Source organism: Lissotriton helveticus, chromosome 12, assembly GCF_964261635.1.
Source record: "Lissotriton helveticus chromosome 12, aLisHel1.1, whole genome shotgun sequence".
In the NCBI taxonomy this organism is placed as follows: Eukaryota; Metazoa; Chordata; class Amphibia; order Caudata; family Salamandridae; genus Lissotriton; species Lissotriton helveticus.
Genome location: NC_136073.1, coordinates 303,520,697 through 303,548,052, shown reverse-complemented (window position 1 = coordinate 303,548,052; position 27,356 = coordinate 303,520,697). Strand labels below are relative to the sequence as shown.

The following is a 27,356-nucleotide window of genomic DNA, read 5'->3' as shown; positions in this document are numbered from 1 at the left end:
CGCTAACAGGCGTTAGCGACAGCTGTCTGGCGATAGCGGCCGGTTTTCCCATCGCCTTGCATGCCAGCGATGATTATCGCTAATGACATGCAAGGTAGGCGATCCCAACTAGAAGCAACTGAAAACAGTCGCTAACACAACTTCCCCCTATTAGCAACGCAGGTTAAGCGATTAAAATAATCACGCTAAGTACGATTATCGCAAGTTCTTGCTAATATCCCCCAAAGGTATGTTAGATGATATTCTTACAACAATGCCTTGGTATAATACCTCCCTAAATGATAGGACCCCGTGCTATTCTAGGATGGCAGCCCAACCTGCAAAGGCACTTTTCTGAAATAATCCCAAATACGATAATGCCTAATATTTTGATTTAAAAGAAAATATGGCAGGGTGTTAGGCTCTGACTGGTTCCCCTTATTGGGTGCACCCCTCCCATCACACTGATAAATGACCCAAGGCGCAGGTGCACCCTGAGGTAAGATCAGTATTGAATGCTGTACGCAGCCCTCCTTATGCAGTTATTGGCTTCGCTGCAACAGTCATTCCTGTGATAGGAGCTGATAAGAGGGCCTTGTGTCATTTATGAGAGGACTCCAGTGGGAACAACAGAACAGAAGGGTACATGAGGCGCAGCTGTTACTCCATAGCCTGAAGTCGAGGTTAGCAATCACCTACCTCCTCATTCAGCCTGCTCTAGAAGCCCATGTTCTCTACCTTCGTCTGGATTCTTTAAGTCTGCTTTCATGTAAATACCCCTCCCTTAATTCTGCATACGACATCTCACCGGAAAATCCATTCTCCTCATGAAGTAAAAGTAATTTTTTTATTGCTAGGGACACCATATGTTAGAGACTTTTCAGGACCGCTCTCTGTAAAATGTGAACCTTTGGATGGAATATGTACACAGGGTTACAACTGCTGCTTAGCCGCTTGGCAGTGGTTTGCTTTTCATCTGGGAGACCAGTGAAAACACTCTTTTAGGCACTTACACCAGAACCATTTTACCCAAGCTGCACTCTGAAGATCTGACACTCCCTAGTCTAATTATACTCACAGTGAATGAGTCCTGAAACCACATGTTCATGCCAAATGTCACCCACAGAGTACCGCCCAAATGCTTAAGTAATATTCTAAGGGATAATTTGGGGGAAAGGCAGACATCTGCTAAAAAATGAACCTCATTTGAGTGTGAGAAATGCAGTGTCTTTGTTGGCAGAGCCACTACCAGCTCCTGCCATAGAGGACTGTATTATGATGAACTTTGTGCCAAAGGGAAGTGCATCAGTGTGGCTGACCAATTAAAGACAGTACCTCGGACAGGCATCATTAGTGTACAGCACTGCCAGCTAATCCTTGGTGCTCTGGGCAGAAAAATTAATGACTGTCTCTTGAGAGAGATCTTCTTGGGCGTGGGGACATTTTTATTGTGAGAACCTGAGATGGAACCCTGCCATGAGGCTGTCTTTGGAAGTTACACGGAAGAGGAAGGATTTCAGAGATGTCACCTAATTAACACTGGCACCTCCAATGTCATTGCCTCATAATGTCCCCAGCGGATGGCCTTCCTATCCTGGTCTTTTAAAAAAAAAATAATTGGGGGCAGAGTTTTATATAGCGCGAACTTGATCCGAATCGGGTATCAGAGCGCTTTTCATAGGACCAGTTACGTTACATGAGGACACACATTCATTTTTTTAGGCACGAGGAGATTAAGCGATTTGCCCAGAATCACAGGATGTTTAGCAATGTTTCCGAGACTCGAACCCAGATCCGAGGTCGAGCGTCCTAGCCGTTAGGCCAACTCCTCTCCCATGATTGAAACCATGATGGTCTTTTACAGAAACGAGTTGGAGTACCCCACATGATGGCAGACCGCTCAGTGTGTATATGAGAGATTAGTTATGTAAGGCCGGGAGAGGGACCCTATTTTAAGGATCTACCTTCAGGTCATGCTGCCATGTTCTTTCCCAAAGCTTTGGTGTGTTGCTTGCAAAACTGTATGTAACCACCTTATTGTCAATTGGGTGAATAATTCAGAGAGTATACCTGTACTGTTTCTTGTTTACTTTTACATAAGTCTAATCTTATCAAAGTCAGTGTATGACCTACATTTTGAAAAGTATCTTACTAGATAGAAGGCTTATCTAACACAAGAACATTTGTTGATTAGAATGCAACAGTTGTATACATTGTTATTGAGTTCTAGATTTTTGATATATGCTGTATCATCTGCAGACTTACCTCTGTGATGCCTGGCTGTTTTTAACCCTGGTATAACAAACGTCATATCTGCGAGCATCTCAAAGTAAGAGTCTCTGATTATGATGGGATCTTGCGCGTTACCCAGATATTCATCAACTAATAAATGAATAGATTCTGCCATTGAGCCCTGTAAAGATGGGAACAAAGGGACACTTTGTGGTTAAGACAGCCAATGAGTCTGAAAACGTTCAATTCTCTTTGGAGAAATACACACAGAATTTTTTTGTTTGTGTGAGCTTTAGTACACTTGAACATGTACTTGAATGTTTAGTTTGTAGAAATAATATGTGTGCAGAGGAAATCGAATATCAATGTCTCTACTAATTCAATAATTAAATAAAGTTAATATTTGTTGAAACATGTTGAGACTAGTCAATAACTACAGGACAGATGTATTAATGTTTTTCCATGGCATAAAATATTCCTAAAACTGTCTTGATTCAGAAATTACACCCTTTAGAGAAGCTGCCTTAACATTTTCTTAAGCAAGGACAAAATACTCATAAAATAGGGCTATCTTTTGTTGATTGAGCAATTTTAAGACTGATGTAATCCTGGAACAATAACGATTCAGGAATGATATAGAGATTGTTGATTTGGGAAAGATATGTTGCCATCATTTGTTTTGGTTCTATATACCACCTAGTCACACATTTTACAGTCCCTCCTTTAGTGATTTAAGTTTCATTCCCAAACGATTCTGTGCCTCTAAGATCAATTTAGGAGCTCATGAAGTGTCACCTGCTGGTGCCAATGGCAGATTTTGTTAATAGAATCATGAACCACTGACATATGCATCCACATATGAATACTGCGAAAAATATTCAACCATGTCTGATTTTCTGTATCTGTAGGTAGATGTTTAAGGTTAGTGGTGAGAATATAACCATTTGCTGTGGAGTTGCATGGGTGAACAATGAGGAAAGTGAAGCCCAATCACAAAGACATACATTTGTATGATTTTATAGGCCGTCTCCACGGTTTTCAAGCACATTTTGTGTTCCTCACTGGAGTTTCAATAAAAGCCTGAGTCAGTTTGCAAACTGTGTGTGAAAAACACCCAGAACCCACCAGATGTTCTGAGAGTGTAGGTTATATGATTTTTCCACATGAGACAGAGAAAGACAAAAAAGGCATTTGCTAGTGCAAGTGAAAGGATGTCAGAATGAGAATGCATATTTTTCTTCCTTTTTTAAGGGTTTCAAAAAGTCATAGAAAAATGTATGACATGAAATAAGAGTACCCAATTAGTATAAATTAGCAACTGAATCTCAGTCCTTTGTGATTCTTCACCGAATTATAAGAATCTAGATTGACGAGTCTCTGAGCCACTCACAAAAAGTTAGTAAGATCCTAGATAAAAGAATCCTCCAAAAAAAACTAGATGGACATAAAGAATATATAGATCCAAAGAGTAGAAAAGCACACAATTTTAGTTAACATACTAAATGCTGCCAATGACCATTTTTCCTATCACATTTATTGTCAGTGTGTCAGTTAGGAACAGAGTATATATACTATGGTTAGTTTGTCCCTCATATCATTGTAACACTAGAACCCTGAATAATAAATAATACTTATTTTTCCGCCACCTTCTATTTAAAAAAATAAGTTCTAATTTCAATGTACTCTTTGCTCTGATGTTTTTGTAGAGTTACGTTTTCCCCTTCAGTTATCTGTTTAATTTCTTACCACCATATCTTAAAATTAGTTGCAATACACTTTCTGCCCATATTCTTACGATCATTAATCCATCTATGGCAGTGATCATGCACAGATTCATATGAATAAACATTGGATAATTGATACAGTGAAGGAAAACAGTGCTAGCGATGAATTCAGATGTGTATCTTCTCTTAGGGCATTGCTAAAGAAGCATGATATCTGTGACGATTAAGGTGATAAACTTGGATACAAATTAAATAAATGCAGGTGGCCCACACTGCTGTCCCTATACCTGAGGCAGAAATGTGATGCTCCAGAGTATAGTTTTGAAAATGTTTTTGGATTGTAGTAAACATAATGGAGAATGAAAAAATGAAGTCAATAGTATTTAGTACAAGCGACAGTGATATCAATAAAATAAATTACCATAGTCTATACTTGTTCTTCTGCATCTGCAATCTGAGAATTACAAATTGTAGTTAGGGCTTGGGCCATTATCATGCCTTCACTTGTTACAGAGTTGATAAATACTATGGGAATGATATTCAGAAGTGCATATAACTTTACCAAATAAGCGGTTGGGAAGACTATCTCCTTCATGTGTTTTACAGCCACCACATTTTGCCTTCTTCTTGTAATATAGCAAACAGGAAAAATCTGTATTTTCTGTTCTCTGCTGATCAAATTTTTGTAATTATGCCTGAATCATCCACCATCTGTCATTTGCACTGCATATTTTTCAACGAGTGCACTTTATAGAGATTTGTAATAATGAAAAACCTAACTGACCCAAAGTGTGGTGTTGACGTAATATTTTGGAAATGTTAACTACCTTTTGATATTTCCTCGTGGATGTGTAAGTTCCTGTATTATTTTAAATGGAAGTTTTAAGAAACTATTTTGGTTAAAACTTGTTTAAATATGTGCTAGGTTGAATAGCATACATAAGGTCAGATAAATACAAACATTGATTTGCCTTGCATGTATGTAGTGGCACATAAAAAAGCATCTCAGAATTTTTTCATCAATATCTCTGAATAATTTTCTTTGAGATATTCTATGCACTTTTTTGGCAAATGCATTTAATCACCTGGATCCCACAAACATGTATTTTATGATAATAGAATAAGAAAAAAAGCCAAAGTAAACTTACCATTTTTATATTTAATCCTGCTGTAGCAGCCCGTGGAGGGAGTGCCGTGGGGTGGGGCTGCGAAGGGGCAGGGTGGGGGGGGGGTAGTTAACTCTGGCTCACGGCCGACCAAAGTAATGTAATTAAATAAATAAATTTTAAAAAATCACTGTGCGCGCTGAGACACATTTGGCGTTTCAGCACACGCTATGAAATAAATTTTATATGAAGCACAAAATGCTGATAATTATTGCTTTATATTTGCTGGAAGAACACCCAGGCCAGATGTTTTCTAACTCTTTAAACATTGTATAATTCCTCCAGGGAGATAGGAGCTAATAGCTCATCTTGTGTGAAAGCTGTTGAAAACTGCAGCGTTAGGTGTTCCATATAGTCTTTAAATAATCATAGTCATCGCTCTTTTTTAATTCAGATGAGCCAAATAGCTTTTAGTACCGTATGACATCTTTTAATTGCTGCTACCATGTTGCATTTTTTCCCTTAATCTTTTATAACTTTCAGATGATTTCTATAAAATATATTGTAGTTCCAGGCTTTCCGCATTCAGCTTATATCATTTTTCTTGCTGGACTGTATTCCATCCAGCATTCTTGGCAAATTTCCACAGTTTTTTTCTCCTGAACTTCAGTCATTTGTTCTACGCTGGTGTATTATATATTATCAGTCTCCTCTTTCTGATCTGTGGGTTTGTGGCCTCTTCAAAACAAATCCTATTGTATTTTATTATAATGCTCATGATATATGTTTAAATACACACCACATCTGGAAAATATGTGTGGATTTGAGACTTTGAAATATTCTTGTGATTTGGGTTTAATTTAGCTAAGAAATGTAATATCTTCAATGTATTTCATCATTATTAAAGGTCGACAAACTGGAGCCATGAGAAATTGATAGGGTCTGTTATTAATTTATTTGAACAGAAATAAGTGCCAAATATTTCTCATTCAGCCACTGAAGCTTGCCCCAATGATTTGCTCCCCATCACTGTCAAAAGCGAGTACAAACACTACCTACTAGGGATTCACATTCATACAAATGTGCAGACTTGGAGTACTCCAGGGAGTACAAAGAGATAAGAATGGCCTGGAACACACTGGTATTGTTGTTTTTGTTTTTAAATAAAAAGGTATATTGAACTTTTAAACAATCTTCGTATGTTCCGGCTCAAAAATAGGCATCCAGAGACACCATGTGGTAAGCCGTCATGAATAAGTGGAGAGGCTAAGTTCTGAGCCCTGGCAAACACCGGCGCAAATTAAGCACTGGACGGGGCACTGATATACATTATTACCATGCTGTGATCAGATATGGGACAAGGCAGAATACCAGTTTTTTTTTAAATTTTACATCAAATAGTTATGATAAGACTAAAACATAATCAATTTGGACATATGAATTGTATTTCTTTGAAACAATAACTGTTATCTGACTTAACTTCCTATAAGGGTCTAACAAGTTCAGAATGTTCCTAGCCCTTTTATAATTTCTTTTAATTTGTAATAAGATTTGGGATATATTTTGCAGAACAGCCAATAATACATATGCTAAATTCCAATCTCCCCCAATAATATATGGTGATTGCGTTCCTTCTATTTCTATCTCAATTTTATGATATATTAGGACCATACACATTCCATACTGTCAATGCTTTTCCTCCTGTGCTATATGTAACAGTTGAACATCTCCCATAATCTCTCTTTGCTATCCAAACATCATATTGTATCATTCCCCTGATCATAATCACCATGCATGTTATTGTGGTTTCTAATTTAGAGGATTAAACTATTGTGGTCCATTCCATCTCTAATAAGTAAATAAAGCAATAGGGAATTTGTGTTTTTGGTAACAGTAGCACGTCACCCTCTGAATTACATAAAATCTGGAAGCAAAGTTGTATGTTTCCTTTTTTCACACTACCCATAAACAGTCCGTGTCCCTATGCCCAGAGGTTTAACCCTTCCTTCCTTTTAAACTCCAATATATATCATTAGTACAATGACTATCCTGCTAGAATATCTCATATTTTAGTCCCAATGTTGTACCCAATTGCACCAAACTGTGCCCAGTCTCTGCACCTTTCCCATCCCTATCGCATATCGCCCCCTAATTAGCCATCTTAGCTTCCAGCACCGTTGATCACCTATTTACTATTATCAGGTCAAATATAGAGCGTTTGGCAATTGTACAGAATAGTTTTGCGTGTTTATAAGTAGTGTCTCCACTACAGAATACGCCTGGAAAAGCATGGCATTTTTCTTGATTATGAATAAGGCTTCCAGTTTTACATTTTTACCGATTTTTACAGATAAATACAAACAGAAAATAGTGTGTCTGTCTGTATTTATTTTTAAAAGTGGAACCATACAGATAATTAGGCTTGTTTCGAGTGACTCTCCATGCTATCATTCATGTATTTCAAGCCAATAGGTGTACAAATTGACAGCCTCGGGAGTCTAAAAGCAGGATGTTATTTCCTTTTACGAACATTTGTTCGTGTTATAATGTTAATAGTTTCATTTGGGCATCATATTTTATTATATTTGGCTTTATAATGTGCTAAACTTAGAAAGGCACCAAAGTATAAGTGCACATTTACCAGTTAAATATTTGCATATATACAAGTTACAACTTCGGCTGTACACAAAACTCAAATATTATGGATAAATACAGATAAGATGGCCAAAACTAAATATGAATACACACACACAGAATTGTTAAACAATAAATATCAAAAAACTGGGAGTGCTAGTTTAGGAAGCATTCTTTCTTCTACTCTGAGATTGTTGCCTGTGTCTTTGCATATTTCTGCTTCCAGATACTTTGAAAATGGACTCTCTTTCACATTCTCTCTAAGAATCATTTATTTCAGTTTAATGAACATTTTCTTGAAGGGTGAGGAGAGCGATCCATGACCCTGTCCCAGGCAGGTCGCTCCCCATGCCGCAACAGCACCACCTGTTGTGCCCGTGTCTTCCAGCTCGCTGCTGCTGCCTCTGACGCCTGTTCGAGGCCCTCCTCCACCCGCAGGCTACCACCTGCGCCTTATCCCTGGTGGCCAGTGGTGGGCAGTAGGTAGCGGTGTATTCTGGTATTGCATTGTATTGTATTCTGTTTTTGCCTGTACTTTGTTTTTTCTCCTTGTATTCCTTACATTATTGTGGTATTGTATTGTGCCTGTATTCTGTTTTCTCCTTGTATCCCTGCTTATTGTGCCCTTGGTTCCCTGCACGTTCTGCCCCCCGCGTGCCAATTCGCCCCGCTCCCGCCTCCCAGCTGCTCCTCCCTCCCTCTTCCCCTTCTTATGGCGGTGGCTGTGCGGCCGTACCGCTGGCATACCTAAGGCAAGCCCGTCTGGCCCGTCCACGCCTGGACCGCGCCCTGCGCCAGACCCCCAGGCCCCCGCAAACGCTACGACGCCAGCACCCTCCACGCACTCAACGACGGCTGATCGGACACCTGCTTCCAGGCCACCCCAAGCGAACACATGGACCCTTTGCATGCCAGAACTGCCGCTACACCAGCCTCCAAACCACCACCACACCCACCACACCCACCGGGGTAGGTCGCAACAGCCTCTGATGCCTTCTACTCAACACCCGCTCCGCCTGCAAACACGCCATCAAACACTGGGACCTACTCGACTCCACCTCCCCAGACGTCGCCTTCCTCACGGATACACCCTCCTCGGCACCGACATCGCCATAGCCATCCCTGACAGCTACAAGATCACCCGCAGGGTCCGCATCAATGGAACAGGAGGAGGAATCACCATCATCCACAGAAACACCCTCAGAATCTAGACCAGCACCGACGACGCGTTTATCACCACCGAACACCTGCACTTCCAGATCCACACCGATCCCAACACCAGCCTCAGAGGAACCCTCATCTACAGACCACCCGGCCCCCAGTCGCAGTTCAGCGACTCCATCCCCGACTTCATCAGCACGCACACCCTTGCATCCACAGACTACGTCCTCCTCAGATACCTGAACTTCCACCTCGAGAACACCAAAGCCAGCAACTCCACCACCCTGCTCGACAACCTTGCCAACCTCAGACTCAAACAGCTCGTCACTACCCCCACCCACTGCGCCGGACACACGTTTGACCCCATCTTCTCAGCCAGCAACCACGTCACCTTCAGCCACACCACCGATCTCCACTGGATCGACCACCGTTGCATCCACTTAATCTTCAGCCCATCACGCACCACCGCACACAATGGGTCACCCAGCGCAGCTGGAGCAAAGTCACCGGAGACCAGCTAGCCACCACCCTCGCCCAAAACCCACCTATGGACCCTACCGACCCCGACACGACTCCGCTGCCCTCAACCTCAGGCAATGGATCAACGACTGCGCCAACACTCTCGACCCGATCAAAAAGCCCTCGAACAGACGCACCGACAGAAAAGCCATCTGGTCCACCACTGACCTCGAAGCATCCAAACAGGCCTGCCATAGGCTAGAGAAGAAGTGGCACCATGAACAGACACCAGATAGCAACACAGCATACAAGAGCACCATCCGCAGACACCACCAACACATTTGTACCGCCAAAAGGACCTCCTTCAAAGAGCGCATTGACAACAACACTGTAATGAGGTGAGACACACCGGAAATTGATTGAAGTAAGAAGGAATTTATTCTTCAAGTAAAACAGGATAAAGAAACGTCCTATTCACACAGCATTAAAGAAGTAACTGCCGCATATAACATTCTCAAGCATTACCTAACATTTCGGAATACAAGTATTATATTCTAGAACAGAATGAGGGAGGACGACTTGAACAACTATAAGTAAGGAATAACTAAGCACAGGCAAAAACAAGTAGAGGATATTACATACCTACATTAAAGTAAACAGGCTGTGACAGATGGTCTGAGAGCCTTCTGAACTCCGCATCCTATGTCAGGAAAACAAATGGCTCAAAATCCATATGGTGCGTTTGTGTAGGGTAAGTCAGGGAATCTGGTCAACGGTAAAAAAAACATTTGGTATTTCCCATCTCTCTCACATTCTAGCTGGCACTCGTTAATATCAAGGAAAATGAGGGAAATAACCTATACGGAGAGCCTTTTATAGGTTTGATTTTTGTACTAGCAAACAGGATATCGCTCAAAACTGGAAACAATGGAAAGTCCATGTAGGAAAGTGCCTTTTTTGGATGGTCCCCCCACTTTTAGCTCTAATGCTGATGGGTATGACTGTGATAGTGCACTGGAGCCTGCTGTCCTGGCCCCAGTGCCCATGCTCTCTCCCTAACACTGTAATGTGTAAAATAGCATCCCCAACTGACAAGGACGTTACCCCCCTTATAAGTCCCTAGTATATGTTACCATTGGTACCCAGGGCATGGGTGGTAAAGCGGTCCTCAGGGCTTGAAGCACTGTTTGCGCATCCCAGAGTGACCCATATGTACTACTCACAGCAGGCCTGCCATTGCAGACAGCAAGAGCAATGCAACATGCTTGAACACAACTTGGCCCTCAGTTTGTGTGGCAAAGTCAATGCACTATCTCTAGTATATGTCAGTCAGACCTAAGGAAGGCCTCCTAAAGCCTAGAAGGCAGGGTGCCTCATATTTATATCATGAAGGGTGACCTTGATTCTGAACAGCTGCCAGCCTTTTCAGAACGTGTGGTCAGTTGAGGCCTTAACAGTGGCAACTTTGGGGTTCTACTTTACCAGGGTAGAATGTACTTGGCTTACTGGATCTCTAGTTAAGAGTGGATTCTCATTCCTTTCCTTACCCTTTTTCCCTTTCTGTGGGGGCCTAAGTCTCCTATGTTTGGAGAGAGGGCTCCCAGGATTTGAGGGATTCGCAGTGCCCTGGGCGACTGCCCCTTTTGCTGCCAGACCAACCTCTGGAAGGTCATTGCCTAGTACACAATTTAGGGGGAGGTCAGGACTGACTACCCTCCTATGCCACTTAAGTGTACCCTCTCTCTCTCTAGGAGCACTAAGGCTGCAGGTATGACTGTGACCTCCCCTGGGACTACCCTTACTCTTTGTGTCTCCCCTGGAACGTACTAATCTTGAGGCACTAACCTGTCAGCCACTGTGGTATTACTGGCTCCTGTGCCTCCCAGGCCAGTGGAATGGATCTTATTCACCTGAATGGAGTGGAAGTACTTATTGCCACCCTCAGGGATCACCAGCTTACCACCTGGACCCTTCTCCCAGTTTAAAGCTAAGAGGACCTCCTCATCTTAGGTGTCCTCCCCAATGGCTACAATTGACAGCCCAGTGATAACTACCTTTTTGAAACAGGCTACATCCCCACTGAAGAGCTCAGCCTGTTGGTAGTCAAAGCACAGCCTGGTATCTAAGAGTATTTTAAGCCCTGGGTCCCCCTTACTCTGCTTGCCAGAGTTGAGGTGTGTTTTGCTCTCCTCCTTTGTAGGGTCACAGGCTCCTGAGGGGGTCACGTTCGTGGGCTTACCTCCTCCCTCCTTTGCGTTTTGTTGACCCATCCATTTCTGAGGTCACCACCCTGGGTCTTGTCTTTATCCACTCATCGGCCTTTCTGCCCAGCTCTCTCAGGCTAGAAACCTCTGGATCTACCAGATGCTGGTGTAACTTGCCTAGGGTACAATTCGACAAAATGTGCTCTTTTATAATCAAATGATACAGCCCATCATTTGTGTCCACCTAATTTTCTTTTATCCAGCCCTTTAATGATTTGACTGAAGAGCCAACAAAGTCGCCCATGTGTGATTTTGACCTTTATGTGTGTCCCTAAATGTCAATCTATACTTTTCTGTGGTGAGCCCAAACCCTTCTATGGGTATCTCTTTCATATAATGATAGGACTCAGCCACATCCTCATTAAGGGTCAGCAGTCTATCTCTGCCCTTTATTGTGACTAATTCCCAAAGTAGAGAAACCCAGTGTTGACAACCTATTCTCATTCTGCAGGCACTCTCACAGGCTATGTCATCGCCATAACTAAACTTGGGGACAATCCATTTGGGGATTTTAGGGTCAAAAGATTCCTCTTCCTCCCTATGGGTATTTCTGCCACAATCTTTGGGCAACAAGCCTATCTTACCCTTCTTACCTCAAGGGCTACACTTCTTTCCTCAAGTTCAAGCTTCTTCTCCACCAGACAGAGTATGTCAAACTCATTCTCAAGGGTTTCTACCACCTTATAAATTGGGGGTCTACTAGAGTGACTCCTGTCACTTCCTACTGGCGAAGGGGGTCTTGGGAAGGGTAGAGTGTTGTGGTCTCCACTTTGTTCTTCATCATTATCTATTTTTGGCTTGGGCATCATCCTCATCTTCTACAGGGTCTTGTTCAAAGGACTTGCCCTCCCTCTTCAAACCTTCTCGTAGGAGCTGAGGAGCTTCTCAAGTTACTCCTTTTTAGCTGTCACACTGTAGCTAATGCCCCCTGCTTTGCACAAAACCCTCATATCACTGATTGTAAGGGCTGGGATGACTGACAAGTCGAGAACCTTACTAGCCTCAATTGTGCCTAACTTTATACTTGAAGGTTGGGGCCTTTTAAAACATTTTAAAAACTTTAAATCCTTTTCTTTAGTCACCTAAGCCTTTTAAAATGTGCTATTGGAATGGGGTCTGCACAGGGCCCTAACAATCCAATTAAAAAAATCGAAAAAATTCAGAAACAATTATTTTGATGCTAAAGTTAACAAAGTGGATTTCTCATGAAAAATCTGTTATTACCATGTGGCACTATGAAACACAGGTTTAAGATCCCCACCGCTGCCACCAATGTAGGAAGGTGGAGTATTTTCTAGTAATGCTGGTTATGCTTTACCATGTAATACTGTCACAAACCCCAAATGTGGTCCTTGGATTCGCAGTAGTAAATCCTTAGCTCAGTCCTAGTAGTGTGGGGAAGGGCAGTCAGGCTTTACTAGAGGTGTAAGTAAACAGGGCTTTTTGCAGTTCCCCCCCACTTTGTGACCCCATTTGGACTACTAGATGCTGTATTGCGACTCTGACAGTGCCCTGAATCCTCCTAACCAGGCCCCAGTGCCAGTACTACCTCCCTAAAATCGTTAAGTGTAAATTAGCGACCCCAATTGACAAGGAATGTACCCCACTTATAAGTCCCTAGTATATGGTACAAGTGGTACCTAGGGCATGTGTGGTAAAGAAGTCCCCAGGGCTTGCAGTACTGGTTGTCCACCCTGACTGACCCAAAGAAACCAATGAGAGTAGGCCTGCGATTGCAGACAGCAGCAGTGCAAACTAACCCAACTTTGCCCTCACCATGTGTGGCACCAAAATCCAGATGTGATTTCCTCAAAACAGGATATATGCTATAATTATTGCATTTGTATAATATATTTGGTCACTCGTAATGAGAGACAACATGTTTTACAACGTTTAAAAAGCTTAAACGGAGTCATGTTTATTGTAAGAAACACAGTGACATTTGTTAAATAATAAGAGGCTTACCAGTACTGGAGCAGACATCCGTAGGAATGAATCAACTGTTTGTCTGTCTAATCCTTCTTTCAAGGTAGATTGAGATATATTCATTGCCTGTGAAGACAATGAAAGACATGTAATAATAAATATATAAATAGGTTGCCTGGGAGACAAAATATGCAATGATTTATCAAGCCTCAGATTCAGGCTCACTATACATGAGGGTAGCCACGTCAGACGAGCCCCTATCAACACAGGTCACAGTCCATGAAGTAGACAGCAACGTAAAGGGGGGGAACCCCAGGGCCAGAAGGCGCCCCAATTGATTTAACCAAATGTAAATCAGAATTATGGGGATCTAGGTTAACAAATGTTTTTATCACTTCAACAATTGCAGATTTGTGGGTGAGCTCTTTGACCGTCCCAATTTTTAAAAAGGCACCTGATCCTTGCCACGTTGGTATTGACCAATTTCATAATTAGACATCCCAGCAAACATTTTAGGAAGAGTCCTTTACAAAAGAATTCTGGAATGGGCTCAAGATAATCATATTTGAAATGCATGCCAGGACAGGTTTCGGACTGGCACTGGTACAACTGAACAATGTTACATTCTGAATTTAAGTATTGGAAAGTATACAGTGGCAAAGCAGTCTTGAATTGTTCTTACTTTTGTGGATTTGTCAATGGCCTTTTTAACTGTGTCAATCATTCATAATTGTGGCCATTGCTTTTTGAGTTGGGGTTAGATCCAAAATGAATGCATCTGTTGATATCATTGCACACTAACACCAAGACCAATGTTAGGTTGTGTCAGAATGAGGAGGTATCGAATGATTTTAGCATTGGTCACGGACTCCGCCAAGGTTGTGTACTTGCCCCACTTTATTCATTCAGTACATTAACAAACACACCCCTGAACTAAATCTATGTAGTCCTGATGCTCCTAAAATCAATGGTGAGCCGATCCCCTGTTCTGTTATATGCATATAACGCTGTTCTTATTGGCCGCACCCCTATATTGTTATGTTTGTTAGTATGATCCTTTGTGTCTTTTATAGCTAACGTTGGTTTAACAACAAAACACAATACATAATTCATTATGACTTGTGGACCCAACGGCACCAAACTTATGAGCTTTCATACAGGTACTTATCATTTGGTAATCATTGATACCATTTCCTGATTGGAAGAGTTTTTAGTTCATCAGGCTCCTGGACCCTCATGTATCAGATTGTAGAGCACAATTAACTAGAACTGTAGGTTCACTTCTTAGCCTCCCATGCCCTTTGAGGGACAGCGGTTGCACCATTGTTTCAGATTTACACTGCCCAATTCATTCCTATAGCAACATATAGGGCTGAAATTTGGGGCCTAAAGGATCATGAAAATATACAAAGGGGATAAAAATGTTTTTTCAGGAAATTTCTGTGTGTCTGTTCACGAGACACAATGCACTCTGGGTAACCGAGCCCTTTTACGGATGGTTTTCACATAGGTATTTTAAGTAACTGAGGGCCAGATGTAGGTGGCTAAATACCGGTCGGTAACGTCGGAATTCGGTAAATTACTGCGTTACCGACCGGTATTTAGCCATGTGCAATGTAGGTGAGTTCAAACCTAATTGCAAAATAAGCAATTGCTAAATAGCGATTCCTTATTTTGCTCTTGCATTTAAGGAATCGGAAATACCGATTCCTTAAATGCAATGTACGTAGCACTAAAAATAGTGCACTTCAGCCTTAAGGAATTGCTAATTACCACCAACTTCAAGTTAGTGGTAAGTAGCGATTTCCTCTAAAAAAGCACTCTTTTGCTTTTTTAAATGTGCCATGTGGCACACATGCACATTTCAGGGGTGCAACAGGGTGTGCTTTGAACACCCTGGTTCCCTTGAAATACCTCCCGCTATTAGCGATTCGGTAAAACCGAATCGCTAATAGTGAATATCTTCCCATTCATTCCTATGGGCCTTCAAGCCCATAGGAATGAATGGCTAGGTATTCCTTAATAACGAATCTCAATTACCGATTCGTTATTAAGGAATGTTAAGGAATCGCTAATATTTTAGCGATTTCTACCTACATTCCATTTACTGCGTCCTTAATAGCGATTCGGTAAAAATCGCAATTAAGGAATCGGTAAATTGAAGTTCCCTACATCTGGATCTGAGAGTCTTTTAAAGATGCTTTTATATATTTTACTGGATTTGGTTTTAATATTGTATGATTGAATATAAGATCATGTACTGAGGTGCTACATATTTTTCTTTGCACGTGTATGCTTTTATAGGTTACTTTATGAACCGAATAAAGTCTATTATTGATTGATATTGATTGAATAATATTAATAATGGTATTTAAATTCACTGCGCTTTTGCCAAAGCATTTCTAGGCTCATTCTATTAATGTGCTGTACAAATAGTCCATTATGTTATATTTGTAGATAGTATGATTTTTAAAATATATTTTCTTATAGTGAACAGTGTTGGTGGCAACTCCTAGGGTTATCAAAAATGCTAGTGGTGACCACTCTTCTACAACATCGAAATGCATGGGTAATGCACTGGTGAGAAGTGCATACAGTACATTGGGCCTCATCATCCAGTGAATCAGAGTCTGTCACATTGTTCTCTGACTAATGCCATATGTCATGATTCCCCACCAAATGGGACAGACACCTTTCCTACAGCAAGGTAACCAGTGGGAAGATCAACAGATCAGTCCAGGAACTTCCTCACTGCAGTGTAATTCTCACATAAATATCTTGAGAGTAAGGGGGCAGTAGATGGAGCAGGGTTCTCAAATTGTCATTGTGTATAACCCTGTGCTGCCCTAGGTCTATTTTAAAGCCAGAGCTAGTTAAAAACCCTTTGATATCAGTGAGCCAGGCTACTCAGTCATATGCCTCTTTTTCAAGAGGCAGACAGCATTCAGCTCGAGCATGCTGCCTGCGACGTTTATATTCATACATAGGTTTCTATACCCTACAAAGTCACAAAATATGTTTAATGTCTAATTTGGGGATTACCCTGTCATATTTTAGTGGTTTTTGGAAATGTGCTCAACCAGAGGTTAGAAGTGCAGCATACCATGATGACCCTCAAATGTACAACTAAAAATGACTCCCTGCAGAGTCCACAGAGCAAGGTGTTTCCCTTGTGCTGAAGGTTGTATGTTTATTTGAGAAGTATAATAAAACGCGCTGACACCATTATAGATTAACAGATGGTGAGTCTTTATTGACACCCACCAGCGAGCCACTGCACCGCAGTCATTACGTCCAACAACTGCCTGTAGTGTTCCCAGTGTTCTAGTGATGCACCTAATATTATACCAGGTGCATCACACTTAAAGGGCAAGATATAACAAAGTAGGCTACTCATGGACTGTCCTTTATTATAACTGTTGGACTCTATGTAGACACTGTAGGAAAATATGTTATCAATAGATCTTCACCGGAAGAAACTCTGTAGAAGGCACCCTAATAACTATCAAGGTTGGAGGATTTGACTGTGTGGTTGGCGAAGGGTATTGTCTCTGATAAGCACTGCTTTCCTTTGGGAAATCTTCCCTCTTATTACAGGGGTGAAACCCACTACATATTATGGGTGGTGGAGCATTCTCCTTTGACTCCTACAGAGGGCATAACATGCCTTATAAATACCTTCCAAGGTAAACTAGGAGGAGGCAATGGTAAAGACATCTTTGGATTACAATCACTCATACAGCCATTGTCTTGTTAATCCAGGGAGGCCAACTGATTCAGGTTCTGTTCTACAGAGTTGGCTGGCGCTTCTAGTAATTTCATCCAGGAGAAGAGATGATGGTAGAGTTGCTTAGAAAGCTGCAACAAAGCATCAGAACCTGTCCTTACCTTACTTCTTATCGCCCTATTTTGTACCGGCTGACTCCAAACATAAACTTTGATTTATTTACCTTCTGAGGACCAAAAGTAACAATTTGTATTGAAAGCACCAGAGCTGGGGCAAATCTGACAGCAATATTGCCAACATTGAACACATTTCAGATGGTGTGGTGTAGATATCCTGGAGGACAGCATCATAGTTTCCTCAACTCTTCTTCTAATACTTCAGCGTTACCTCAAGTTGGTGAGAGTATACAAGGATGGGAGTACTCACATGGCAGAAAAGCTGTACCGTCTTGCCCAGTGGTTGTCTTTCGGTGTACTTAACAATGATGAAGCCCACTGACGGTCCTCAATGTTTTCAATGTCCTACCAGTACAGCACAGTGATCTGCTATCTCAATATGCACCTATTGTACCCCTGCAATAAGCAAAGTTGATTACTGACTCTCAAACATGGATCTGGAGAACTGATAGTTGATGAATGTTGGACTGTTTACTCATATTCCTGGTGAGAATAAAGCCTGTCTGCACTTCCTGGTAATATCTTTTGAGTCAACCATAACTGGGTTCTTTCACTTCATTCTGTATATGTGAGTGTATATATTATAGGCATAGTGGCATGATACTCATGTATGCTATGGATGGAAAACTGAATACCATTTGTATGCAGGCCCTAGGAAGTAATATTTAATATTGCACAAAACTGAAGTTACTCTTAATGCTCCGTTTATCCTTTGGGGATCTGTGAACCTGCATGCTGCCATGCACGAGGCCTGCTAATCCTAGATTTCTAGGTGGCAACTGAAACAACCTGTCTGAGGTGTCTGTCCAGATTTTCCTGGAATTCACGTCTCCTGACACATTGGGGCCTGTCACCTCCCTACTTAGTTAGCCTGGATTTGAATTGTCCTTGTTTAAGATAATCACTGGATGTCTTGAGTAAGTTGTGTTTGCCTTCACCTTTTGAAAAGTTGTGCTGCATCAGAAACGAAAGTCTTGACTTTGAAAAGGTCTACTGCATTTCTGTTTCTAAACAAGGCCTGAACTAGCATTTGAATTTAGAACAAGCTTTGCTGCTGTGGTCTCCCTTAGACAAATAGGAACCTGTACAACTCTGTGTGGTGAATAGTTTGCCAGTGAACAAGAGGACAAAAGCAAGTAGCATCAAAGTTGTGCCTACATCAAAGTTGCATCGAGGGAGTCAGTCATCCCAAATCCACAAGGATCTTGAAGCCCGGTGGACTAGTAGTCAACTAAGAAAACATGTGCCACAAGAAGGGGGAAGACCTGTAGGTGACGCTCCAGAACTTGTGTCTGTGAGTACTTGTGTTTGTAAGCCTGCTTCTCCCTGAACCAGACTAAATTATTCCACACTTGTGGGAGCCCATGTTGGCATTTTCAGCCTAAAAGAAACATGGCATTTTTTTCTCCTTTCACCCTAAGTCTTAGGGTGTCTCATTGGCTTGCTCTTATTACCATGATTTGGCAACCAGAGACTAAGGGGTCTATTAGTATGTCGGGCGAATCACCACTGCCCGCATGGCGGTGGCAATCTGCCTGCCATTTTCCACCGCCCTCATCCCATTCCCTCCCGCCCCCATATTATGATGGGGTGGGGGACCCCGGCGGACAGAAAGACCGACCACCGGTTTTCCACCAGTCAAACAGGCGACCGGGGGCGGAAAAGGTCTCAGCTATGATGGCGGTGTCTGCAAGACACCGCCATCCATATCATGATGGGTGGCGGTGCAGGGCTTTCCATGGTGGAGACTCCGCCATGGAAAGCCAGGTGGAGATCACTTTCAGGGGGCCGTTGTGGGCCCCCAGGGCTTGGGGGGTTGGGTGTGCACTTGGGGGGTACCCATGGTATGGACAATGTGGCAGGCACCGCGCGGTGCCTGCCACGTTGTGCATGCAAATGCACAACATGCATTGATTGCATTGTGGTGGGTGCTGCTTACAGCACTGCCCACCACAATGCAATCTATGCGGGATGCCACCGCCACGGTGGCAGTGGCATCCTAATCTCATGGCGGGACTGCTGCACCTAATGCGGTCGGTCCCGTTTCCCTGTACGGTGGATGGCGGACAAAGTCCACCCCCCATCGTAATCGGCCCCTAGGTCTTTGATCTTGTAGAGATGTGATTATAACATGTTTTGATATCACAGATATGAAGGTAATAAGTCGTTTTATAAAATGTATGAAAAGAGCAAGTAAGAAAATTGTTCCAGTCCCCTCTGCTCCATGAGAAACGTCCACCTTGGCTATTATGCTTTATGTACTTGAGGATAGGTGGGTGTCTAACTTTTACTCCAATTGATTATAATGCTGTGGTGCTCATTTGGTTGTTTTAAAACTGCTGTAAAGCTGTTTTCAGCATCATTGTTTTATTTATCTACTGCACCATTACTGAAATTGTTCTTTATTAACTGTTAAATAAATGCAGTTACTTATTTAAATGAATCTTGAAGTTGCTAATTGAAAAAGGTAGGTCTAGTGGGTGCTACAGTTACAGTAGGCATACCTGTGGCCCTAACAAGTTGACTGCAAGTAGCCATTCCAAAGGTATTGTCCCATGGCCATTGGGGACATCATCGACATCACTAAATTAGCATGAGACCTGCCGCCATGATGCAGCTTTGCGCACATTACTACATGGCTTTATTTTTGCAGACAACTTTGTTTATGCTTTTCTCATGAGAACTGTTCACTGTGTCTGTTCTCTGCCTGCTCCTTGAGTTTAGTCTGAACATTGTGAGCAAGGTCGATAAACAATGCCCCTTTTTATACTGTTGTGGTCATGCCCTAGCACCTAGACAAAACATACCAATGCAGCTGATGCTGGAAACTCGTACTTTGATATTATGGAAATACATGTATGGGGGACACACACTTGGAGAGGGACCTTTCCTGGGAGAAGATAAAGACAGTGCTTATGATGTAGAACTACCATCTATAATCTAAGGTTCCTGATCCTCGATCTCCTCGTTCCTTTCAGGAATCATCGGATCAACAGTTCGGCGGAGGGGAACTTCAGGATAGCAGGCAAGGTGAGTCTACGCAACCCAGACATGACCCGCAGAGCCAGTTTGATGTGAAAGTCAAACAGGAGGGACCTCCCCTGTATGGTGCCCCATTTGAGAAGAAGAAAGTTGCAGCTTTAAGAGCGGAGTATGCCCCAGATGATATTCTATTGGCAGAGGTGGATTGGCCTCCCCCATTTGTTCTTGCTTCCTCTAAAGGGGAGGATGTTATTCTCCCGAGTTTTTCACAATATGTCTCAGAAGAAGCTAAGCTTGCTTACCAATTGGAGTGGGCATTAGCACCTGCCCCCGCATTATATTGCAATCAATCGGTTGGGACAGAGATTCGCGTGAGCATGTAGTTCCTTTGCATTCTACACCGCAGCCCCAACCCCAGTACCCAATAAAGCGTGATGCCCAGATATAAGAATAGCCCAGGTGTGTTTGCGGCTGTGTCCTCCTGAGGCTTGAGCCGGGAGAGACTTTGTTGAATTTTTTGCTGATTTGCACATGGTATTGAAATCTGTTTTTAGGGGTTAATCTTTTTAAAAGTTCTATTTTACTATAGTGTGTTCTATTAACCTCAAAGCTGCCCCTACTGTGCCTTTGCACTTGCACTTTGCGCTAGCCTTTTAATACCTGTTAATATTGAGGGTTGTACAGCGGGCCGCCATTTTGCGGAAGTACGGTGAGATGGCTAGTGTTTATGCCCCTAATCCTTTAACTGGAGAGGCTGGCGCGAGCGCGCATAGCTGCGTCCTCCTGAGGCCTGAACCGGGAGAGACTCTGTTGAATTTCTGCCGATTTGCACATTATACTGAAATCTGTTTTTAGGGATTAATCTTTTTTAAAGTTCTATTTTACTATAGTGTGCTCTATTAACCTTAAAGCTGCTCTTACTGCGCCTTTGCACTTGCACTTTGCACTAGCATTTTAATACCTGTTATTATCAGGGGTTGCACAGCGGGGCCGCCATTTTGCGGAAGTACTAGTGTTTCTGCCCCTAATCCTTTAATTGGAGAGGCTGGCGCGAGGGCGCAGCGGACGCGCGCAGCGGGCGCACCTAAGGGAAGATCGTCTGTGCCTGTCCGTGTGATTGCAGGTAAGCCGAGAATCTTACAATACTCCAGTGAGTTGCTACAGAGTTTAAATATCATGGGTAACGCTATTTTGCGTCTATGTATTACCTTCCATATAAAGCCCCCCTCAGGCCCTTTCACCTGTCCCAATTGTAATACCAGCCTTCCAGGATTAGTATACAGGTCTATTGAGCCATGAAAGTAGGGAAAGTTAGTTACAATTGATCAAGGGATACCGACATTAAAGTGCACACTGCTGAATTCAAGATCTTTGGTAAAACACAGTATTGAGTGCACATCACTCATCAAGGATGAGTAAATTAAGGTGGCATTCATCACTGAAACTTGGACAGATGAGGCCTCGGGCCCGGATTTAGTAAAAGCTACACCCCCTGGATACCTTTGTCATACTGTGCATAGGCCAGACAGGGAAGGGGAGGACTAGCTATAATTTACCATGACTCAATCAATGTAGCTTTTCATATAGCCTCAAATACAAAGTGCAAGGCTTTGGATTTTAGCCTTTCTTTTGCCTCGCACCACACGTTCAAAGGCACCCTCTTGTACAGACCTCTGGGTCCTAGGAATGCCTTTGTAACATCACTGGGAAATCTACTCGAAGTGGGGATATGCGCTAACTCCTATACTATACTGGGCAATTTTAATTTTCATCTTGAGGTGCACAAGGACCCAGAAACGATCACCCTTAAAGATCTGATGAACAGTGCCGAGCTTGGACAAAAAGTAATCAGGCCCACACATGTGGCAGGCCATACACTGGATGGCATCTTCTCTAATAATCCATCCCTCTCCTTTACAGGCCTACTGCCTTTAGAGCGGTCAGATCACATGTGGCAGTAATGTTTGGTGGGCTATCCAAGACCCCTGCACAATTGGTAGACCCCCAAAGAGACAGAGGGGATCCAGAGCGTGGAATAAAGTGGTGGCTCAGAGTTAGCAGAATTACTTACAGCCACTGCACATCCTATGCCCCCACATGTGGAGGAAGCCACCATGCTATACACCAATTGGCCAGAAGCAGCATGTAATAAAATGGCCCCTAAGAAAAAATACTTACTCTTAATAGGGAACAACCCTCCACCCCTTGGTACACAAGGGAACTTAAAGACCAGAAAGTGTGTTGTAAACGGTTGGAGAGAAATTGGAGGAAAGAGTAAAAAGAATCAGAAAAAAGTATTCTCAATCAAAGCCTTAGGATTAACAAACAACTTATTTTTAAGACTAAATAGGAGTTCTTTGTTAACCGAATTAACCGAATTAACCTGGCTAAAAAATGTTGTCCAAAGAGCTGTTTAAAACAGTAACTAATTTAGCCCACGCTTGCACAGCAAATATCTCAATGAGCAAGGGCCTTTGTGATTAAATTACCAGGTTTTTTTCTTTTTGTCTTGGAAAAAGTTGTGTCTATTTTTCTATATTCAAAGGACCAACGGCAAAGGTTACTATGGACCAAATAAAGGGTCATAAGCCAGTGTCCGACTTTCAGCCTACTCTTGACGAGTTTGCTCCACTATCTACTAGTTCAGGGAAAAGCTTGGAAACTATTGAATTCCTTCATCTCCAAAAGGTCACAAATTGTATTATTGGGTGAATTCTACCTCACTCCATTCAGTCTGCCTTGCGGCGTTCCACAGGGTTCATCTCTGAGTCCCGCACTCTTCAACGTGTATATGTTCTCCCTGGCCCCTCTTATCAACTCCTTCAGTTTCTGCCTCACCGCTTATGCTGACGACACACAAATCATGGTGTCATTGCTGCCCGGCCAGGAGGTTGGAACAGGCAAACGGTTCCAAGTTTGCATGGAAGTGGTAGGGAGGTGGATATCTCAAAACTGTCTTAAGCTTAACTCAAACAAGACGGAAGTTGTCCTGTTTTGGAATGATCCTAGTTTCTGGAACCCAGGCGGGTGGCCTGACACTATGGGTTCTCTCCTAACTCCCACTGAGAAAGTTAAAAACCTGGGAGTGTTAATAGATGACAGACTTAATTTTGGGGCTCAAGTCAATGGAGTGGCCTCCGCCACGTCTTATGTCCTAAGGACATGCAAGATAATATTGTCTATCCTGCCAAAGGACAGCAAGCATTTGGTGATCACCTCACTGATTACTAAGTATGGGCGAATTTTGCGAATTTTTTTATTTTTGCGTGTTCGCGGGGCGCTTTGCGTGTTCGCGGGGCAATTTGCGTATTCGCGGGGCGCTTTGCGTGTTTGCGGGGTTTTGTTTGTGCGAGACCGCTCGTTGTTGTGCCCTTCTGCCCTCTGCCCCACTCGTTTTTGTGCCATTCTGCCCTCTGCCCCACTCGTTTTTGTGCTCTTCTGCTCTCTGCCCACTCGTTTTTGTGCCATTCTGCGCTCTGCCCCACTCGTTCTTGTGCCCTTCTGCCCTCTGCCCCACTCGTTCTTGTGCCATTCTGCCCTCTGCCCCACTCGTTGTTGTGCCCTTCTGCCCTCTGTCCCACTCGTTGTTGTGCCCTTCTGCCCTCTGCCACACTCGTTGTTGTGCCCTTCTGCCCTCTGCCCCTCTCTTGTTTTATTTTAGAATGGCGCCAGCAAGCTGCCGGCGCCATTCTAACATAGTTACTAAGTTAGCTTCATCAGGAAGCACTAATAAAATAAAGCAGGTGCTCGAATTCAGTTAAACTCGAGCACCTGCTTCTATTAGTGCTTCCTGTTGAAGCTAACTTAGTAACTATTTTAGAATGGCGCTGGCAGCTTGCCGGCGCCATTCTAAAATAGTTACAAGCTTGAAGCTTGAACTTTTGCTCCCCGGATCCGTTCCGCTCGCGGATTTGCGGATTTTCGGGGAATTCGAGGATTGCGAATTTGCTGAAAATCCGCAAAATCCGCGAGCGGAACGGATTTTGCGCCCATGCTTACTGATTACGTCAAAGCTAGACTATTGCAACAGTCTATATCTGAACATTCACGAGTGATTTGTGCATAAACTCCAACTCTTGCAGAACACGGCGGCTAGATTGCTTTCAGATATACCCAAGTTTGCTTCCGACTCCGGTGAAATGTGTAGACTTCATTGGCTACCTGTCAACAAATGAGTGCAGTTTAAATCACTCTGCATGGTTTATAAGGCTCTACAAGACATAGGACTACACCATTTGAGGCAGAAGTTTCAGTGGTATGTGCCCCACAGACCTCTACACTGTCTTGGAGCAAAATTGGTGATAGTACCTTCTACAAAAAAAGCCAGGTGGGGAGGTAAAAGCTTTAGCGTCTGTGCAGCCAAGGCTTGGAATGTGTAACTAGTCACCAGATCGAAAAAAATATATCAACTGGACAGAAAATCGAGTTTTTTATATAGAATGGACAGAATATCGAATTGCAAAAATAAAGTGGTGCAGAATATCGAAATTCAGGTAAGAAGTATTGATTTTCATAATATCGAAGTTAGTAATATCGACAGTGATAATGTAGTTTTTAATAATATCGAATTTTTATATAGTGTTTTAAGTGTTAGAATATGTGTTAAAAGTATGTAATATTTTGTGATGTATGTTTGAATTTTATGTTATTCAATTTTTTGCGTAATTTAATTCCGTAGCGGGTTGAGCGTTTATAGGGGAATAGGGTGGGAAGTAATTTGATTATAGTAAATTAAATATACATTTTTAGGAATTATTAATTATTTTTAATTTAATTTTACGTTTTAGTTCTGTAGCGGGTTGTGGGTTTATAGGGGAATAGGATGGGAAGTAATTTAATTGTAAATAAGTAAGTATTTATTTTTATTTATTGGTATTGATAATTAATTTATTGTTAATTAATTAAATGGTGATTAATTTGTATTAATTGGTAAATAATTTGTATTAATTGATTAATTGATAATTGTATTAATTGTATTAATTTATTATTCAGAGCGGGTTGTGGGTTTATAGGGGAATAGGGTGGGAAGTAATTTTATTGTAATTTATTAATTATTGAAATTATTTTTGTGTATTGATAATTCATTTACTGTTAATTAATTATTAATTGGTATGTTGTTAATGACTTTTTAAGTTTTTGGTATCATAAATTACTTTGTTGTTAATTAATTATTAATAGCTAATTAATTTTTAATAAATAATATTATTGGTACTTATAATGAATTAATGAACAAATATTTTGTGATTGGTAATTAACTTTAATACATTTTTTATTGGTATTTGTAATAAATGTATTTTTATATATAATTAAATCATTACTTTCCCTACTGTTGCACTCACTGGAGTGGGAATAGTAATTGTTACCCTCCCGCTATCCAATGTTTTCCTTTCTGTTGCACTCACTGGAGTGGGAATAGTAATTTTTACCCCTACGCTATCCAACATTTTCCCTACTGTTGCACTCACTGGAGTGGGAATAGCAATTTTTACCCCTACGCTATCCAACTCTTTCCCTATTGTTGTACTCACTGGAGTGGGAATAGTAATTTTTACCCTCCCGCTATCCAACGCTTTCCCTACTGTTGCACTCAATAGAGTAGGAATACTAATGTTTACCCCTACGCTATCCAACGCTTACCCTACTGTTGCACTCACTGGAGTGGGAATAGTTCATTTTACCCACCCGCTATCCTACGCTAAAAATATTGAATATTTTTTAATATTATTAAGTTAATATATATATGTATTAAAAAATAAAAATGCATGTTTTTTTCTTTAATACATTAATTATTTATACATTTTAAGGTTATTTAAGTATTTTTAAGTATGTTTTACTTAATTATATGCATTATTTCATTACTTTTACATTACTTTTAAGATATTTAAAAAAATTCGGTATTTTAACAAACTATATTATTTACAACAATATTTTGGATTCAATATTTTTGCACTTTCCTGTTTGTAGATAGGAAGCCGATATTCTGGCATTCTATATTTTTTCTGCATTATTTTGGAAGGTCGATATTTTGCTCCTCGATATTCCGTCAGTGATCCCTTGGAATTACCTTCCTTTCCAGCTGAGGAATAGCTTGGATTTACTTGAATTCAGGAGGGCCTTAAAGGACTGGCTTTTTGACTGACTGCTCACCCCGCTTTTTATTCTGTGCTTCTTTGGAGGACTGTAGCTAGTGCCAGGACACCTTGGGATAACAGTTGCGCTTTAAAATCTGCTAACATAACATACCAATGTGTCGATTTTGTATACGATTGATCCAGATGCCTTCTCGTACGTCGATGACATTTACTTGATGGATGATTAATTAAATCAGCATCTCTTTCATGTGGACCGCATTATCACACGTTTCGCTGACTTGGGTTACAAATTTAATTTTGCTAAATCACATATAGCCTTTTTGCCTGTTCTTTTTGTTGGTTATGTACTTTCCAATGAAGGTAGGGGGTTGCATCCCCCACTTTTTAGGAGAAATGTGCTCAATTGCAACCTCCATCTACTCTATGACAATCCTTGTTGTTTTTTTTAGATTTTGGGAGGACATACATTCCTGATTATGCCCAGCATATCAAACCGCTTTACGCATTCATCCACCATCTTATTCGTCTTTCAGCTGGCTTCCAGAACACACAGCGATTCTATCGGTCTTTGCAGTCTGATCTGCTTGCGACCAACTTCTTGTTAACACGAGGCAGTTCTACAAATGTGGTCATAAGGATTGTACCAGGGACGTTAGGGTTCACCTACTTCAGGTTCAGTGAAGGGGACACTGTCCCTATAGATTACAAATCGCTTTTGGATACATCAGTAGAGATGCGTTTTTCTCCTATTAAAAAAGTTTGACCGCTGTGCAGATGGCAAATCTAAAGAAGCTCTTGTTGGCACAGGGAAAACACATTCTAATGGTCTTGCCCGTGCCACTCAAGAAGCAGTCACAAAGGCGAGTGTACCAAATGTATCCCCGTTGGATTCAA

At 41.8% G+C, this 27,356-nt stretch overlaps 1 protein-coding gene across 2 annotated transcripts in view; it reads right to left on the bottom strand.

Moving 5' to 3' along the window:
* Positions 1-27,356, bottom strand: part of LOC144799332 (fatty acyl-CoA hydrolase precursor, medium chain-like) — a 395,371-nt gene that overhangs the window by 39,987 nt on the left and 328,028 nt on the right. For both annotated transcript variants that reach the window (XM_078670579.1, XM_078670580.1), the window contains exons 10-11: positions 13,525-13,611; positions 2,245-2,392 (exon numbers count right to left, since the gene is read on the bottom strand). In XM_078670579.1, coding sequence (XP_078526705.1) covers positions 2,245-2,392; positions 13,525-13,611 — 235 coding nt within the window. The remainder of the gene's footprint in view (positions 1-2,244; positions 2,393-13,524; positions 13,612-27,356) is intronic.